At 36.9% G+C, this 19,236-nt stretch overlaps 1 protein-coding gene across 2 annotated transcripts in view; it reads left to right on the forward strand.

Annotated features, from left to right (window-relative positions):
* MOXD1 (monooxygenase DBH like 1) overlaps nt 1–19,236 on the forward strand; it is a 111,377-nt gene that overhangs the window by 81,871 nt on the left and 10,270 nt on the right. The window contains exons 7-10 of one of the 2 annotated variants that reach the window (XM_051854327.3): nt 1,319–1,485; nt 3,056–3,247; nt 6,379–6,438; nt 13,668–13,810. In XM_051854327.3, the coding sequence (XP_051710287.2) occupies nt 1,319–1,485; nt 3,056–3,247; nt 6,379–6,438; nt 13,668–13,810 (562 nt within the window). The remainder of the gene's footprint in view (nt 1–1,318; nt 1,486–3,055; nt 3,248–6,378; nt 6,439–13,667; nt 13,811–19,236) is intronic. The other variant, XM_089332671.1, reaches the window with a different exon arrangement.

Raw genomic sequence — 19,236 nt, forward strand, 5'->3', positions numbered from 1 at the left:
ATCCAAATTAGGGTACTTTGTAATGTGAAAAAAAGCACTATTCATGATTATACTGGGACAGTCAGCATTAAAACACACTGAACTAGGCAAATGGGCACATATGGCTATAATCTGAAAAAAAAAAAAAGCTTACATATTACCTGCCAGGAAATAGAATAATAGACATTTTTCATTTGTGATATAAATTAGTTCCAAATATACGGTGCTTGTGAAATATTTTCTTTCTAACTGCATATATGGAAAAGCCATCATTTGTTATGATAAAATATACTAAGTTTTTTGTTGTAACTCACAAACATATTTAATAAATCTTTATGTAGTGGCACTGTGCAATATGTTAAAGAAAGAGGCATTGCACTTTTGATGTCTGAATCTACTTAATTTCAAAACTAAGAAATTGCTAGATTTTATATATAATTATCAAAATAAGCAACTTAAAGTTATTATTTTACATTGATTCATATGATTATTGTGCAAATATTAACCACCAACTAGGTCTATTCTTGATTATATAACATGAATGAAAAAGCAACACCATGTCAATGCACACGGAAATAACAGACTAGTGGGAAAAAGAAATGATAAAATAATCACATCAGTTAACAGAAAATTGTATAAATGCTAGTTGACCCAAAGCCAGGATATCTGACACTATGACAGCATATAATTGGTAATGTCACAGAGTCAGAGGTGTGTGGTGCACATGGTTCAAAATTCTTGGAAGTACTTGAGATTCGTAATCTCTCACCTTGTCATAACCTTGCCATAGCAAGAACATGACTTATTCATGTTTCATATCCACATTGATTAATGCAGTGCTGTTCATGTAAGAGATTCTTAATAATTATTTGTTAATTGAATGACTGTTGAATGAATAAGACACTGGTGACAAACTATAGACAGTTCATCCTTAGCATTGTTCTCCATCAGTAGGTGGCTTCTAGACCCAAAAGTTTTCACTTCAAAATAAATGTCATTGAACTTCACCTCTAAACACTATAAAAGCCACTTTTATTGAGTTATTCTATATTCTCATGATGACTATAATTTTCATTCTGTTGTCATATTAGATAATAGTGAAATGTATCAGTTTTTATCTCAGTAATTTCCCTCAGGATGTGATCTGTGTGTCCACCACAGTGGCAGACAACGTGGTGACTCATTTTAAGTCTTTCATGTGAAACTAATTGTTGTCTTACATTAATCTCTGCTTCTATCATTTCTCTTGTGAGATTTAAAGAAAATAAATTAATTTCAACTAAATACAAGGGTTTTAATTTAAAAATCAAATACATTTAATGATGTACTCTTATTACAGGCTTAATAGATAATTCTGGACTGCGGTTATTTCATACAACGGATATAAGGGAATATGATGCTGGAGTAATTGAGGCTGGCCTCTGGGTGAGCCTCTTCCATACCATTCCTCCAGGGATGCCAGAATTCCGGTCCGAGGGTCATTGCACTCTGGAATGCCTGGAAGAGGTATGCAGTATCTGAGTTTTTGAGCAGCTATCTAAATATTAAGCAGTGCTCTTAGAAACTACGGTGTGAAAAATTATATGTTTGTTTATTATTTTGCTTGCCAGCACATTGTGAAACCATTATGATATTTTGAGCAGAAATATTGTCTTTTTAAGTCATGAAGTCCACAGGAGTATAATTCCAAAGACAAGAATAACTTGTAGGATATTTTTCCTTCTTACTCCTTCCATTTGTTTATATTAGATACTTTATTTAATCTTTTACAATTTATATCTTTGTTTGTATAGTCTTTCCTTTCTCTTCTTCACCTTGTATGCAAATTTTTTTTCATCATTCATTTCATTTTTTCTGTTTTTCTTGTGCTGTGGACAGTATGGCAGATTGGTGCAGTGGGAGAACGATTATGCTCTTTTGAGTTATTTAGACCATGACTCTGATGGCCATGTCACCATGTTGGCTGTAAGACCAAGGGTGATCTATTTAATTCCACTGACACACCTTGGCTTTCTTATCTGAAAAAGTGAGAATGATTTTTCCTTTTAGGAGTTTGGATTCTCGGTTCCATTGTGCTGTGGCACAATGGGTTAAAGCCCCAGCCTGCAGCACCGGCATCCCATATGGGCACCAGTTCAAGTCCTGGCTGCTCCACTTCTGATCCAACTCTCTGCTATGGCCTGGGAAAGCAGTAGAAGATGGCCCAAGTTCTTGGGCTCTTGCATTCTCCTAAGAGAGTTGGAAGAAGCTTCTGGATCCTGGCTTTGGATAGGCTCAGCTCCAGCCATTGCAGCCATTTAGGGAGTGAACCTGTGGATAGAAGAGCTCTGAGGGCTGGCACCATGGCATACTAGGTTAATTCTCCACCTGCAGTGCCGGCATCCCATATGAGCACTGGTTCTAGTCCAAGTTGCTCTTCTTCCAGTCCAGCTCTCTGCTATGGCCTGGGAAAGCAGTAGAAGATGGCCCAAGTCCTTGGGCCCCTGCACCCATGTGGGAGACCGGGAGGAAGCTCCTGGCTCCTGGCTTCAGATTGGCACAGCTCCAGCCATTTGGGGAGTGAACCAATGAAAGGAAGACCTATCTCTCTGTCTCTCTCTCTCACTGTAACTCTACCTGTCAAATAAATAAAATCTTTAAAAAAAAAAAAAGGACCTCTCTTTCTCTCGTTCTCTCTCTGCCTCTGCCTCTGTGTAACTCTGGCTTTCAAATAAATAACAAAAATCTTAAAAAAAATGTTTGGATTCTAAGGTTACAAATATTCTGAAAGCTTTTTGCTGGGAGTGCTGGCTGTCTCTTAAGCTCCCAAAAGAAAGAAGTAATAAAAATAACATTTAGGAATGGTCTGGCATGTCCTTAGTAAGCTTCAGTTCCTTTGCTTGTCTCCTAGCACCAATATTGCTTCACAGAGAACACTAAACCATCCAAATTCAAAATGTTTGGCAACTCAAGCACTCACTTAAATTGCTTTAGCTTTTCTTCTCAGTTGTCCCTCCAAGTGCATTTGAAGGTGAATTGTCTGTACAGGAGTTTGTTTGTGCTCATCTGATCTTAGTCTTCCTCGGTGTACCTGCAGGCTCTGGAAGCTGAAAAGCCAAGTGGAATTCATGTGTTTGCTGTTCTTCTCCATGCTCACCTGGCTGGCAGGGGCATCAGGCTACGTCATTTTCGCAAAGGGGATGAAATGAAATTACTTGCTTATGACGATGATTTCGACTTCAATTTCCAGGAGTTCCAGTATCTAAAGGAAGAACGAACAATCTTACCAGTATGCATGTTTTTGATCATTTTCATTTAATAAAATCCATGAGATATGTATCTGCTGAGATATAACAGAAAAGTGAATCATCACCTCCACATTCTTAAAGCCACCCAGTGTGGGTGTTGCACAACCCTGATGGAATGTGTTTGATCTGTTTTCCAAAATCAACTCATTTTTTCTTACTATTCCAGAAGTCATTCAAATAGTTAGGGGGAAAAAAAGCAGAAAACAAAAAACATCAAGTTCTAAACACTAAACAATACTTTTTTTTAATTTGATTTCTCAATTAGTGATCTTTTGAGTTGCAATTTTGGTAATGGTTGAATCAGAGCTTTGTCCCATATTAACAATATGGGATAATTTATGAAATTTTTTTTCAGTAAAAATGAATATAAGAATAATTCATTTAACAAAAGTATTCAAACATAGCTCATTCCTACTGTGCAATGTAACCCAGCTTGAAACAGTATTTGGAGTTACAGTAAAAGGGTAGGAGAGAATTGCATGCCTTAGAATATTGAAAGCCTTTGTAACATTTTTGTGATATTTCATGTTTTCAAAATTTTTATGCCATGACCATTAAATATCACAATTTCCTACTTTTACCCCACTCTTAAAAGTCACATCTTGTTCTACTTATGAAATGATAGCAATAGCAAAGTATTTCACACTTGATCTTAGCTAAAAGGCTGAGAAGTGATGCAATGTCTTTCTACATGATGCTGGAGAAAGTATTTGAAAGAATGAGAGCTGGCTTTCTGGCACAGCAAGTAAAGCTACCACCAGTGACTCCAGCATACTATATGAGCACAGCTTGAAGTTCTGGCTGCTCCACTTTTGATCCAGCTCCCTGTTAATGTACCTGGGAAAGCACTAGAAGATGGCTTACATCCTTGGACCCCTGCACCCACATTGGAGACTTAAATGGAATTGCAGGCTCTTAGCTTTGGTCTGACCTAGCCCCAGCCATTTTAGCCATCTGGGGAGTGAGCCAGCAAATGGAAGCATGCTCTCTGTCTCTCATCTATAACTCTGATTTTCAAATAAATGAATAAATATTTAAAAAACAAAAAGAAGTGAGATGAGAAGGCATAGTACAACATAATGTAAGTTGAAAAATTAATAAAAGAAGAAAGTTATGAAAAGAAGGAATTTCTTTCTAATAACTGTCCTTTAAGTCCACAGTTTTCTGTATTTCTTGCAGAAATTTGCTATTAATGTCCTCAGAGTAGAAAGATGACATTTGAGAAGCAATTGCCCTGTCATGATTGTTTAAAGACTGCACTTTATCTCTTTGTATTGTCTTAGGATTTTTCAAACAGAATTATCTCAGATCTTTCTAACAGATGTTCCATGAGTAGGATCTATGTGCTGAGATACTGACCTCTGGGCCTCTGAATAGTGGAGGAGGGAGGGAAAATCTAAGGGCAAGCACCAGAGGTGGCTGGCTCTGGACCATGAGTTGCTTCATCCACTTATCTTAGAGAGGAGCCACAAACATATTATTTTCCATGTATGCTATGATGTTCAAAAGGTAAGAAAAGATTAGAATAAGTTACAATTGATTTTCTTCACAATTCTGTTGTAAGAACATATAACATGGCCGGCGCCGCGGCTCAATAGGCTAATCCTCCGCCTGCGGCGCCAGCACACCGGGTTTTAGTCCTGGTCGGGGCGCCGGATTCTGTCCTGGTTGCCCCTCTTCCAGAGCCAGCTCTCTGCTATGGCCTGGGAGTGCAGTGGAGGATGGCCCAAGTGCTTGGGCCCTGCACCCTCATGGGAGATGAGAAGCACCTGGCTCCTGGCTTCGGATCAGCACAATGCGCCGGCCGCAACGCGCCATCCGCGGTGGCCATTGGAGGGTGAACCAACGTCAAAAAGAAGACCTTTCTCTCTGTCTCTCTCTCTCTCTCTCTCTCACTGTCCACTCTGCCTGTCAAAGATAAAAAAAAAAAAGAACATATAACATGACTAAAGAGCTTAAAATAATACAAATGAAGAAGTGATCACAGTAATTAGTCTTTATGACCAACATTGTAAATATGTGATCTCTACTAAGAACTGAATATGCATAATTTCATTTAATCTCACAACAATCTTTCAAGTGGTTTTTTAAAATCACTTTCTTTGTTTAAAAAAGATTTAGGCTGGCGCCATGGCTCACTAGGCTAATCCTCCACCTTGCCGCGCCGGCACACCAGGTTCTAGTCCTGGTCAGGGCGCCGGATTCTGTCCCAGTTGCCCCTCTTCCAGGCCAGCTCTCTGCTGTGGCCAGGGAGTGCAGTGGAGGATGGCCCAAGTGCTTGGGCCCTGCACCCGCATGGGAGACCAGGAGAAGCACCTGGCTCCTGCCTTCAGATCAGCGCGATGCACCGGCCGTAGCACGCTGGCCGCGGTGGCCATTGGAGGGTGAACCAACGGCAAAAAGGAAGACCTTTCTCTCTGTCTCTCTCTCTCACTGTCCACTCTGCCTGTCAAAAAAATAAATAAATAAATAAAAAAGATTATTTATTTGGAAGTCAGGGTTACAGAGAGAGAGGACGAGACAGTCTCCATTCACAGGTCCATTCAGATCTCAATTCAGAGGTCTTCCATTCACAGGTTCACTCCCCAGATGGGTGCAATGGCTAGCACTGGACGAGGCCAAAACCAGGAACCAGAAGCTTCATCCAGGTCTTTCATGTCGGTGGTGAGGGCCCAAGCACTTGGGCCATCTTCCATTGCTTTTCCCAGGCCAACGACAGGGAGCTGGATTGGAAGTGGAGTAGCTGGAACACAAATGGGTGCCCATATGGGATGCTGGTGTCACAGGCAATGGCTTTACCTGCTACACCACAATGTCGGCACTTATCATTTTCTTTTAGATGAACAAGTTGTACCTGGATTATTCACTTCCTTAGCTAGGTTATCCAGCTAGAATATTATGGAATCTGGTCTGGACACGGAAGAGCATATTTCTGTGTTTCCTTGCTTTTTATACTAGCAAATCAAAAGGTAAACAGATCAAAAACCTTTCCTTGAATCAAATTGCTGGATACATCCATTCTTACAGGAAATACTAACTAGTATCCTACAAGTATCTCAACTAAATAACAGCATAGAGCTTCACCCTGACTGCTTTTACTTTTATGTTTTAGGGAGATAACTTAATCACCGAATGTCGCTACAACACAAAGGATAGAGTTGGGATGACCTGGGTAAGAATATATTTATTGTTATTAAAGTTCATGTATGGATGGAAAGGGAAAAGCTTTAATTTTAGATTAAAAAGGAAAAACCATTTCCATTTAGAAATAAAATTCTTAAAAGTCTTCTGCATGAAACATCATTGAGTTGAAATAAGAGCCATTTTAAGCATTTTATCAGACTTCAAGTTAACTAATGATGCTATAGTAGTGTTCACAGTGTAATTTATTTATCCTTTCATGAAAAGTACATGGTTATTAACTGCCTGTCTACTTGAGCCTGGACTTAGATAAATCCAGGCTTCAAAAGGAAGAATGAACTCCATGACATCAGGGCCTCTGAGCCGAAGAGAAATCTTGTCCCAGCACATTTATGGGGTAGTTCCACTAAGCATTCAAGAAATTGATAATTCATGACTTCTTCAGTCTTTTCCAGGGAAACAAAAAGAGGGAATATCTTCCACGAACTCATTTTATGAGGTTAGCACTACTAATACTAAAACTTCGTAAGAACAGCATGAAAGAGACTAATAATGTACACCTGATTGAAATAACTTTGACAAAGAATTGAGAAACCAAATATTGCATTATTTAAGGGATCTTCAAAAAGGTTCATAGAAAATTTGTATAGTGAAAAAAACTGCATGAATTTCAAATAGTTTTGCACCCAAACTTACTTTTTACTTCAAATTTTTCCAAAAACATTTTGAAGTAACTTTCACATGTAAGTCTAATGTTACTGCCAATTTGGATTTAGTTAAAATTTATTTTTTATTTATTTGAGAGACAGAGTGAAGGGGGGCGTGGAAAGAGAGAGAAAGAGAGAGAGAGAGAAGAGAACAAGAGAGAGCTTCCATGGCAGGTTCACTCCCCAAAAGGCTGCAATGGCCATGGGTAAGCCAGTCTGAGCCAAGAGGCTGGAACTCTATCCACGTCTTCCACATGGGCGGCAGGGCCCAAATACTGGAGTGTTAGCCACTGCTTTCCCATGCACATTAGCAGAAAGTTGGATTGGAAGTAGAGCAGCCAGGGTTCAAACTGCTGCTCTAGTATAGGAGGCTGAAGCTGCAGGTGGCTTAATCCACTACACCACAGTGCCAACCCCTAGTTAATATTTATTTAAATTAGAAAATACGTTAATGCCAATCTACCTTAAGAGGTTGAAGAAAAAAAACGTATTATTATCTCAATAGGGCCAGGATTGATATTTAAAATTAATTACGCATCAGGGTGTAAGAAATTATCTCAATAAATGTAATTTAAAATGACAAGTTGTATAGAAATAAAATCTAACATTAGATGTATTTGACCTTTATGGAAAAATTAGAAATCTTTATTGTAATACATTAAAGGACACCTAAAAATTAAGAGCTGCCATGTTCATGGATAGATGAGCTCAGTACAATAGAGAAAATTCCTTCATTCAATTTAAATTAATCTATAAATTTGGCAAAATAATTAAGATATTTTATGATTTGCAATCTTGATATCCTAACTAAGAAGCCTTCACCTAACTATGCTATGAAGATGATCTCTTCATGTTTAAATATTTATTTAGTATTTTCAAGATTTGATTTTGGTAATAACTTTACACTTTTAGCTTTTACACAGAGCAAGTTGATTCCAAAATTTACATCAAAAAGCAAAATGTTAACAATAGACAAAACACTACTAGAAAGAATGAGATGGAAGATAAACTATGATATATGAGGGCTTATTTTAAAGACGTGGTGATTAATACAGGGTGATTTGGATCCAGATTTAGAACAGTGAAACAGAATAGCAATCCTAGAAATCCATCTTCAAATCCTGTATCTGGAAACTTGTATTCAGATAAGTGCAAAAGGTTGGAGTTTTTCGTTAAAAGGTTCTGGGACTACTTGATATCCATATGACAAAAATAAAATTGAGTTTTAATCTCATGTAATACATAAAAATAAGTTCCAGATAAATTAAATATTTAAATGTGAAGAGCAAATTTTAAAACTACTGAAAGAAAAATTCTGAATATAACTTCAGGACCAAGAAGTAAAGAAATTCTTACACAAAACATAGAAAACACAAGCTTTTTAATGATAAATTACTACCTTAAAGCTCTCCGTCATCAAAAACCACTATTGAGAAAATGACAGATAAGTTTTAAACTAAAAAAATGTATAATACATGGATTAACAAGGCATTATTATCCAGCATATAAAAAATTCCAAATATCAGTAACAGGAGACAGATACACAATAGGAAAACAAATATATTACACAGAAATAAAAATGCAGTTAATTAAGAAACATTTTAAAAAGGGCACAATGTTTTTGTGGAGAATGGCATAATGCAAATGCACAATAGGGTGAGATATTTATACCCACCATTTTGCAATAAAGTTGCAATTCCTACATACAAAGCTAAACATTCTGATATTGCCTAGGAAAATGTAAATTTGTAAAGCCTAATTGGGTAGAAACATGAGATTATCTAGTAGAGTTGGAGCTTCATATGTGCTATTTCCAGTTCCATTCCTGTGTAAATTTACCCATGGTGTTATATTTGCAGGATGAATTTCAGGACACTATTGTGTAAAATATTCATAGTAATGCCTAACAACACAGGAACAAAAAAAACTGGAAACAGTTCACATACCTGTAAAAAGGAAAGTGAATAAATACATTATGGTATCTTTATATAATGAAATAGCAATAGTTATGAAAAATAATAAACCAGAGTTACATATGTTTTTATTTAAGATTTATTTATTTATTTGGAAGTCAGAGTTACACAGAGAGAGATGGAGAGGCAGAAAGAGAGAGAAAGAGAAAGAGAGAGAAAGGTCTTCCATCAGCTGGTTCACTCCCCAATTGGCCGCAATGGCTGGAGCTGCGCTGATCCAAAGCCAGGAGCCAGGAGCCTCTTCTGGGTCTCCCACATGGGTGCAGGGGCCCAAGGATTTGTGTCATCTTCTACTGCTTTCCTAGGCCATAGCAGAGAGCTGGATCAGAAGTGGAGCAGCCAGGACTTGAACCAGTGCCCATATGGTATGGCAGCTCTACAGGCAGTGGCATTACCCACTACATCACAGTGCCGGCGAGCTACATATGTTAACATTAATGTACCTGAAGAACATAATGTTGATTGAAAAGAGCTGTTTGTAGCAGAATTTATGTAAAGCAATGTCTATGTAAAACTCAAAAACATACAAAATTAAAATGTTTTAATAACCTGGAATAAAATGTAATGAAAAACAATAGAAAGATTAAAAAAAATTAAGACAATTATCATGTTTGGTTAGGTTGAGAAGAATGGGTTTGGAGCTGGGTACACAGAGTTAATCAATGCACTGGTGTTGATTTTATTTTTCCTCATGCATTACATATAATTTTTACTTGTGTGAAATGTTTTACTAAAGACATAATAAGTTACTATTGTAGCAGATGTTTCAGTGCACTACCTTCATAGCCTATTTATGGCCAATACAACCAACTCCAGCCCCTGGGAATGTCAGGTGATGACATGATAGCACACACCCATGTTCCACAGTGGGAGCTGCTGTTGTGGGAATTACTATTTGTTTTAGAGAACACTCAGTTCCACGAAGTTGGGCAGCCAGAAGTCAACGAGGAGTTAATATGAGACTATAGTAGTTCAACTGCCTTCTTATAATTCTGTACAGCTCTGAATGGTCATCCCAGCTCAAAGATAAATAAAGTACGATATTTACTGGGGCATCAGTTGCAACCTCTTTCACATATCATCTTCTCCTTTTGCCCAGTCCTGCCTTGAGCAAGTAAGGACATTAAGTTTCTAGAATTAATAAAAAATTTTGTCCATTAACCACTACATTATTTTGTAACCAGGAATGGTAGTACTAATTTTTTGACCTTCCTTCTTGAAGGGTGGATTTACTGAATACAGGATTCTTAGTTGACAATTTGGCCGGTGCTGTGGCTCACTAGGCTAATCCTCTGCCTGTGGCGCCGGCACCCCTGGTCCTAGTTCCGGTTAGGGTACCAGATTCTGTCCCAATTGCTCCTCTTCCAGTCCAGCTCTCTAATGTGGCCCGGGAAGGCAGTGGCAGATGGCCCAAGTGTTTGGGCCCTGCACCCGCATGGGAGACTCGGAGGAAGCTCCTGGCTCCTGGCTTTGGATCGGCGCAGCAAGCCGGCTGTAGCAGCCATTTCAGGGGTGAACCAAAGGAAGGAAGACCTTTCTCTCTGTGTCTCTCTCTCACTGTCTAATTCTGCCTGTTAAAAAAATTTTTTTAAAAGACAATTTATCTATGGGAATAAGAGAGGGAGGAGATGTACAATTTGGGACATACTCAATCGGACTTGCCCCAAATGGTGGAGTTAGAAACGTGCCAGGGGATTCCAATACAATCCCATCAAGGTGGCATGTATCAATGCCATCTCCCTAGTCCAAGTGATCAATTTCAGTTCACAATTGATCGCACTGATAGGTCTAAGAGTCAAAGGGATCACACAAACAAGACTAGTGTCTGCTAATACTAACTGATAGAATCAAAAAGGGAGAGAACGATCCATCATGGGAAGCGGGAAACACAGCAGACTCATAGAATGGCAGATGTCCTAAATAGCACTCAGGCCTCAGAATCAGCCCTTAAGGCATTTGGATCTGGCTGTAGAGCCCATTAGAGTATTTTAGGCATGGAAAGCCAAGACATTCTGGAAAAAAACACACAAACAAAAAAAAGACCTAAATGAAAGATCTCTGCGAGTAAGATCCCAGTGGAAAGAACAGAGCCATCAAAGAAGGAGGTACTTTTCTCTGAAAGGAGAGAACTTCCACTTTGACTATGACCCTGCCAGAATAAGATTGAAGTTGGCGAACTCAAAAGGCTTCCATAGCCTTGGCAACTCATGACTAGAGCCTAGGGAGATTACTGATGCCATAAATAAGAGTGTCAAATTGTTAGGTCAACAACAGGAGTCACTGTGTACTTACTTCTCATGTGGGATCTGTCCTTAATATGTTGTCCAATGTGAAGTAATGCTATAACTAGTACTGAAACAGTATTTTACACTCTGTGTTTCTGTGTGGTTGAAAACTGATGAAATCTTTACTTAATAATACTGAATCGATCTTCTGTATATAAAGATAATTGAAAATGAATCTTGATGTGAATGGAATGGGAGAGGGAGCGGGAGATGGGAGGGGTGCAAGTGGGAGGGAAGTTATGGGTGGGGGAGAAAGCCATTGTAATCCATAAACTGTACTTTGGAAATTTATATTTACAAAATAAAAAAAGAAAAAAAAGACAATTTATCTTTCCCTTGTAGCACTTGAATATGGAATTCCAACTTATTTTTGTTCCTTCCATCATTTATAATGAAATGTCAGCTGTCGGTTGTATCATTGTTTGTCTGTATGTGATGTCTTGCTTTTCTCTTGGTGCTTTCAAGATTTTCTCTTTGCCTTTGGCTTACAGCAGTATGACTGTGATGTGTCTAGGTATGGTTCTTTTTGTATTTCTCTTTGGCATTTGTTGAGCTACTCCAGTCTGTATTTAATGTTTTCCTTTAAGTTTGGCATGAGTTTAAGCATTGTTTCTTCATTTTTTAATCCACTTTTCTCTTTTCTCCCATTCTGGAACTTGGATTATGTGTGTGGTGGGACATTTAATATTGTCCCACAGATCTCTGAAGTGTGTTCACTTTCCTTTTTATTTTTCTTTTTTCCTTGGTTAGGATCATTTCTATTGATCAAATTCACTGATTTTCTCCTCGCTTATTTCAAAAATGCAGTTGAGCTCATCCTGTGTAGTTCTTACTCAGCTTTAGAATTTCTTTTATTCATTTATTAAAATGTTTTTCTTTTCCTGGAGCTATTCCATAGTTAAACATCGCTTTTAATTGAACACATTTTTCTTTAATGCTCTGAACATTCTCATGGTTGTTTCTAAGTCTTTGTCTGCTAAACTTAGAATTTGTATCTTCTCATAATCTATTTCTACTGACTTCTACCCCAACTGCAAATCATAATTTTCTGTTTCTTTTTATGCCTAATAATTTTTGGTTGAAAATTGGACATAGTAGATGATATGTTGTAGCAACTCTGGACTCTGTTCTTCTGAGGGTCTTTGATCTTTTAAAAACATTTTAGTAGATAATTATCTAGATTCAAAATAATAAATATTTCCCCTGTGCTATGTAGCTACTGATGTTTATAGAAATGATGCAGATTTCAGAAAATTTAGTTCAATCAGTCAAAAACACCTTAAAACTGATAGATTGGCTTGATGTTAAACAAACATACTCATGATCCACTGAAATGTTCAGTGTGTTGTAAGTTTACATGCATGCCATTAGCAGAAATTTAAGATTACTAGATAAGAAAAGCAACTTTTATTTATCTATTTATTGTTAAAGTTCTTGTTAATTTCTTTTTTTAAAAATTTGAAAGTCAGAGAGAGAGAAAGAGAGAGAGAGGATCATCAATTTACCGCTTGACTTTCCAAATGCACTTAACAACCAGTGCTAAGCCAAGTTGAAGCCGAGATCCTGAAACTCCATTTAGGTCTTCCATGTGGGTGACAGGGACCCAAATATGTGAGCCATTATCTGCTGCACCCCAGGATGTGCATTGGCAAGAAGCTGGGTTGAAAGCAGAGTAGCCAAATTCAGCAAGGTCCTCTGAAATGGGATGCAGTCATCCAGCTGGTGAATTAACAACTGTGACAAATGCCTGCCCCAAGAAAGACAACTTTTAAAGAGATATAAATAATTTTAAGTGTATCATTAACTTTTTTAAAAGCCAAAGCATCACTTAAGTTGCTCATTTTCAGCTTTAAACTGTACTAAGTTTGGGGGGTAGGCACTTAGTCTAGACGTTAAGATACTCATATCCTACACTGGAGTGCCTGGGTTTGAGTGCCAGCTCCAGCTACTGACTCCATCATTCTGCCAGTGGAAACATTGGGAGGCAGCAGGTGGTGGTTCAAGTCATTTGATCTCTGCCACCCATATGGGAGACCTGGATTGTGTGTCTAGATCCTGGCTTTGACCCTGATCCTATCTTGGCTGTGGCAGGCATATAGGAAGTAAACCAGCAAATACAAAGTTCTCTCTTTTTATCTGTTTCTCTCTGCCTTTCAAATAAATAAATAAATATTTTAAAAGCATTTGTTAAATTTAAGTTTTGGACAAAGGTATGTGGTATTGATGATCTGTATATTGTAAATGTTAAATTTGGTGAAACACATACTTTGCTAAATAAAATATCTCCATTTTCAGGGAGGACTAAGCACAAGAAATGAAATGTGTCTCTCGTACCTTCTTTATTACCCAAGAATTAACCTTACTCGATGTGCAAGTATTCCAGACATTATGGAGCAGCTTCAGTTCATTGGTGTTAAGGAGATCTACAGACCAGTCACGTAAGTAATAAAAGAGCTTTATGGTAGGGATATTCTAATTCAAAGAAAGATGGATCTTTTTATTAGATTCATTAACATATTTCAGAATTTTTTTATGTGCTGTTCTGTTGGGTTCTACTAGATTATTTTCAAAGCTTACCTGAGATCAGGTAAGGTTCTTTGTTGCTGTGGCCAGGATCCATAAAACCACGCTTGGGCCCCCTGATTTCATAAAACACATAAAATGACTCAGGATAGATATACTCATGGATCATATTTATTACATTGAAAGGATACAAAGCAAAAAAAAAAAAAAGAAAGAAAAGATATGAGGTACAAGGTCAAGAGCAAGCCAGTGTAAGCTTTCAAAAGAGGCCTTACCCAGTAGAGTCACACAGTGCTTTTAATTCCACCAGTATCAGATTGGGATGATATGCGTTAAAGTGTTGTCCACTGAAGAAGCTTGCTACAGACTCAGTGCTTGTAATTCTTCATGGGAAATTGTCTCATAGCATGTATCATAAAGTCCAGGCTCCCAGGCAGAAAGCAAATTATCATGAACTGCTTTATTTATGAAAATAGTGTAGGTACAATGAGTCACTTTTATCATTTAGAGAAAGTTTTACATTAGTATAGAAAATTATTTACTCATTTACTATTTAAGTTTTCAAATGCCAACCAAGAATTAATCTTGGAAGCAGACTTTTTTCAGGGTAACAGTCTCATCTGTTGTGCTTACTCTCTGTGCATCTTTGATTATCATAAGACACCATGTAAGATAAAATCATGGACAAGTTCAACATTTTTCATAGTCTGTTGAGATTATATTCTAGAGTGGGGAAGAGGAAATAAACACATAACCAATTTAAATTATTTATTTTAGTTTATTTTAAAGACACAGAGAGAAAGGTCTTCCTTCAGCTGGTTCACTCCCTAAATACCTACAACAGCTGGAGCTGAGCTGGGCAGAAACCAGGAACACACCATTCAATCCAGATCTTCCATTTGGGTGGCAGGGGCCCAAGTACCTCCCAGAATGCACATTAGCAAGAAGCTTAAATCAGGAGCAGAGCAAGAACTCAAACCCAGGCACTCTGATGCATGATGCTGGTGTCCTAAGCAGCACTTTAGAATAGCCGCAACAAGTGCTCACCCCATAAATATAAAACTTTAACTCTTATATGTTTTGAAGACAATTGAACTGGTGAAGGAAATTTATAGCTGTTGTCAATAGGGTGATGAAAGCCTCTCTAGGAATATCATTTTTAAGCAGAGACCTATATACAGAGAAGCCAGCTGTTGAAAGAATAAAAGTACATGCTATACAGAGAGAAGAGCCAGTGGAATGCCCCTGTGGTGGGTATGATCCACCATGTTTGAGGACTAGCAAAAGGGAGTGTTTGACTGGAGCAGAGCTGAAAAGTGAGGAGGTCTGAGTGGAAGTGGGACCAGATCGGGGAGGACTTCATGGGTAACAGGTCTTCATTTGGAAAGAGAAGTTGTAGGATACAAATGGGATCAGTTTGGCATTGAGAAAGCCTTCTAGGAGGGCAAGATATGAAAAAATAATCATGACAGGAGGCAATTGTGATTGTCCATTTAAGAGGTGAGATCACCCTGGGCACAGGTGGTGGGCTTAGAGTTGAAGAGAGGTGGTTATATTCTGGTTACCTTTTCAAACTGCACCACAGGACTTGTTGCCTGCATTTCTGGGAGGAGAGAGGGAAAGAGAAGAATAAAGGTTCAATGATGATATATGAGTAGTGTTAGGGAACATGTTTGAAGTGCTGTGGAGACTTCTATTTGGGATACATTAACATTGATGTAGTAAAAGGAGTTTACCTATATTTAGTGATATGAGTGTGAAGATTCAAAATGCTTTGTGGAAATTTGGAAATAGAGGGTTTCCTTTAATAAAAGGAAGAATTTTTAATGATTAGGACTTTTCAAAATGGAAACGAAAGATATAATTAGATGAAATATACACATAGATTTTGGAGTATATTTAAGAACTGTTTTTTAAGAAAAAAATGAGGATATGGCAATTTAAAGAAGCTGAGGAAAAATATAAATGTGGGATGACTTTTGTTGCTAAATGTTATAGGGGTTACAAATTATGAATTAAGAACACTTTTCTTTTAAAATTAAATTTATCATCTGTTAGATATGTTTAGTCAGTTCCAAGTTTCTAATAAAATATAAATAAAATGCTTGAATCACTTATTTGCAGTTTACTAGTATTTTCACATGCATGCTTTCATTTCATTTACTTTTATATAATTCTAATAGACAGAAAAGACTGCAAACGTAAAGTTATGAAAGAGGAAATAGAAATGAAAATATTAAGAAACCGCTCAACATCACAGAGTATATAATAAATGGGGGAGTTGGGGTTCATACTCTAGTCTCTAAGATATACAAGCATAAATATAAATTAATAAATATATGAATAAAATACATCTAAAATAAATAAGTATGTATGCAAATAAAATTAATAAGATCAAAGCAGTAGATAAAATGTTTTAAACACTAGAATAATCATTTTAAAAATATTGATATTAATTTGTTCCTTTTTTAGACTTAAGCACTTTTTTTTTCCTTTGGAATACGTTTTACATGTTAGAGACTTTTCCTAATCAAGGAAGGATTAACTTGAGAGAATGTTAAAAAAAAAGTGGATATTCAAAGCTGTGTGTTTATAAGATGAATGAAATGCTTTCTATGGCCTAATTATTTGTTGTTGTTGTTGAACTTGTGTGACACCTCTAAAAATGCCCTAATCCTGTTTCTCAATGTGCCTGCCAGTGTCCATACCTTTGATCTCCTCCAGGAAATACTGAAGTTGGGTTTTTCAGTCCTTGGAGAGACAGACAGAATTGCCTCACAGTACAAGGCCAGTTTTGAGATGTCATTGCCCACAAAAAACCATTTAGCTTCATGGTTAAATTTATTCTTCAAAAATATGTATCAAAAAAGAGCCTCTGTTTTAAAACCCACATTTAGACTTTAAATAAGGCTTTGAAATCTGTTCATCATCACAGTGACATAAATGACAGTGAAGGCCAAAGGTACTGGCTCAATGATCAAAAAGAGAAATGATTTAGGTTTTTTTTCCTGTTTTGCTTAAAAAAATTATTAATGTGTTTTAGGATACATTACTAAAAATAATGTATAAAATATGATCCTAAATCTTCTCTTCCATACTTTTAATGTCATAGCTCATTAGGTGTTTTGTTTTGTTGCAAACATTCTGGATCAATCCTAAGATTCAGAGGCTAGGTTAACAGAAAAATAGAGACAACTCTATTTTAACTTTTATTGCCTGTTCTGCAGGATAACATTTTCCTTTGCCTCCTACAGATCTGGCAAGACTTAAGGAAAAACAAAAATCTCACAAAGATCAGATCACAGACTAGATCATGAGGTTAGATGAATTGTGTATTCTCTGTTGTACCACCCATCAGCCCTGAATATGTGCTTTCAGTGAGTCTATGAGATGGAAAGTTATTGTGTTCCTAGCACCATTTATTTAAACGATCAAGAAGAATTTCTCTTATCTTTGCAGGAAAATTATTTTATGTTGTTACTATTTAAAAATCATGCATGCTTGTTATAAATAGTTGTTATACACAGTAAGTTTTCAACCAGAAGGCAAAAGCAGTACTTTAAGTTCTGTTAGAGATGAACTTTACCATCATTAACTGAATGTTATGAAAGACATTATTGAATGCATACATTGCTATAAAGATGTTGTAGCAGGTAAAGCCACCTGGTCTGTGGCACCAGCATCCCATATGGGTGCTGGTTTGAATCCTGGCTGCTGCAGCTCCCTGCTAAAGTGCCTGGGAAAGCAGTGAAAAAATGACCCAAGTGCTAGAGCCCCTTACCCACATGGGAGACCCGAAAGAAGCTCCTGGCTCCTGGATTCAGATCAGCCCAGCTCTGCATGTTGTGGCCATTTAGGGAATGAACAAGCAGATGGAAGATTGTCTCTGTCTCTCTCTCTGTAACTCTGCCTTTCAAATAATAAAAATGAATAAATAAAAAAATAATAGTTTCTAAATTGCTTTACACAAAACCCTTGTTTTACTTTTGTTTTAATTTACCATAAAAAAGAGAAACTATAGTAAAACTGTACTTTGTTGAATTTTAATTAAATGTTGCTGTTGTTTATCACTAGAAGTGATATTATTTTATAAAGGGGATATTTATTTTGAAAGAGATCATATAAATAAATAAGTAAATAAATCTTGATAAAAAAACAGAAGAGATCATAAAATACATGAATATATTTTACTCACGTTTTGAAAAATTGTTTCAGTTTTAAATCATGAAAGATAAGAACATTCAAATTATCATTTCCCCCCACCTCTCTTTTCAATACCACCAAATATTTATTATCCATATTATAATATTTTTATTTTCAATATTTTTAGTTTTTATATTTATTTCTGAAGCCATAGTCCCACAATATTTATATTCATATATGCATTTTGAAATTGTTTCCTTGGGGGCTGACGCTGTGGTGTAGTGGCCTGCAGTGCCCACATCCCAAATGGGCACCACTTAGTCCTGGCTGCTGCATTTCTGATCCGGCTCCCTGCTAATGTGCCTGGGAAATCAACAGAGGATGGCCGAAGTGCTTGGGCCCCCTGTACCCATGTGGGAGACCTGGATGGAGCTCCTGGATCCTTTCTTCGGCCTGGTCCAGACCTGGCCGATAAAGCCTTTTGGGAAGTGAACCAGCAGCTACATCAAGAGAGAGATACATCTCTCTCTCTCTGCCTCTGCCTCTCCCTCTCTGTAATTCTGCCCTTCAAATAAATAAATAATCTTTTAAAAAAATAAATTGATTCATTGGTAACCTCTAATATTGTATGATTTCTACATGTATGAGTTCTTTGATTTGAATTATCATAATTTTATGCACAAGTTGTTTATGCAAGAAGGGCCTCTGGGTGCTTTTGCCCCAAGTTCTTTCATGTCTGAGAATTTCTACACATTTCTTTAGACAGCACTTTGGTTGGATATATTATTTGGGGGTCATACTATCTTTTGTAAAGCCTCTATACGAATGAAAGAATTTTTTTGCCTGTAGGATTCAGAAGTTAAATTGAATTTACTTTAGTATTGAACATCTCAATGAAATTTTTTCTGAAGCACATATAGTCAGATTTTTTTATTTCACAGAAATTTTTATATTATATCTGTAAAAATTATATTTATAAAATTTTTTCATGATATGATTTTTCTCTGTCATTTTATGTTTTTTAGGGCTGTTCTTCTGCCTCTTGTTTTTTCTAATTTATTTGGTGATAAATATGTTTTGTCTTAAATTTATTTTCTTTGGTCTGCAATTTTCCTTTTCACCTCATTCTGGGTTTTTAATCTTTGATTTGAGCTCTTATTTCATTGAATTTGTATTATTAGATAAACATAGAGAAATA

This window comes from Oryctolagus cuniculus, chromosome 5, assembly GCF_051225735.1.
Source record: "Oryctolagus cuniculus isolate XC-2025 breed Fujian yellow rabbit chromosome 5, ASM5122573v1, whole genome shotgun sequence".
NCBI lineage: Eukaryota > Metazoa > Chordata > Mammalia > Lagomorpha > Leporidae > Oryctolagus > Oryctolagus cuniculus.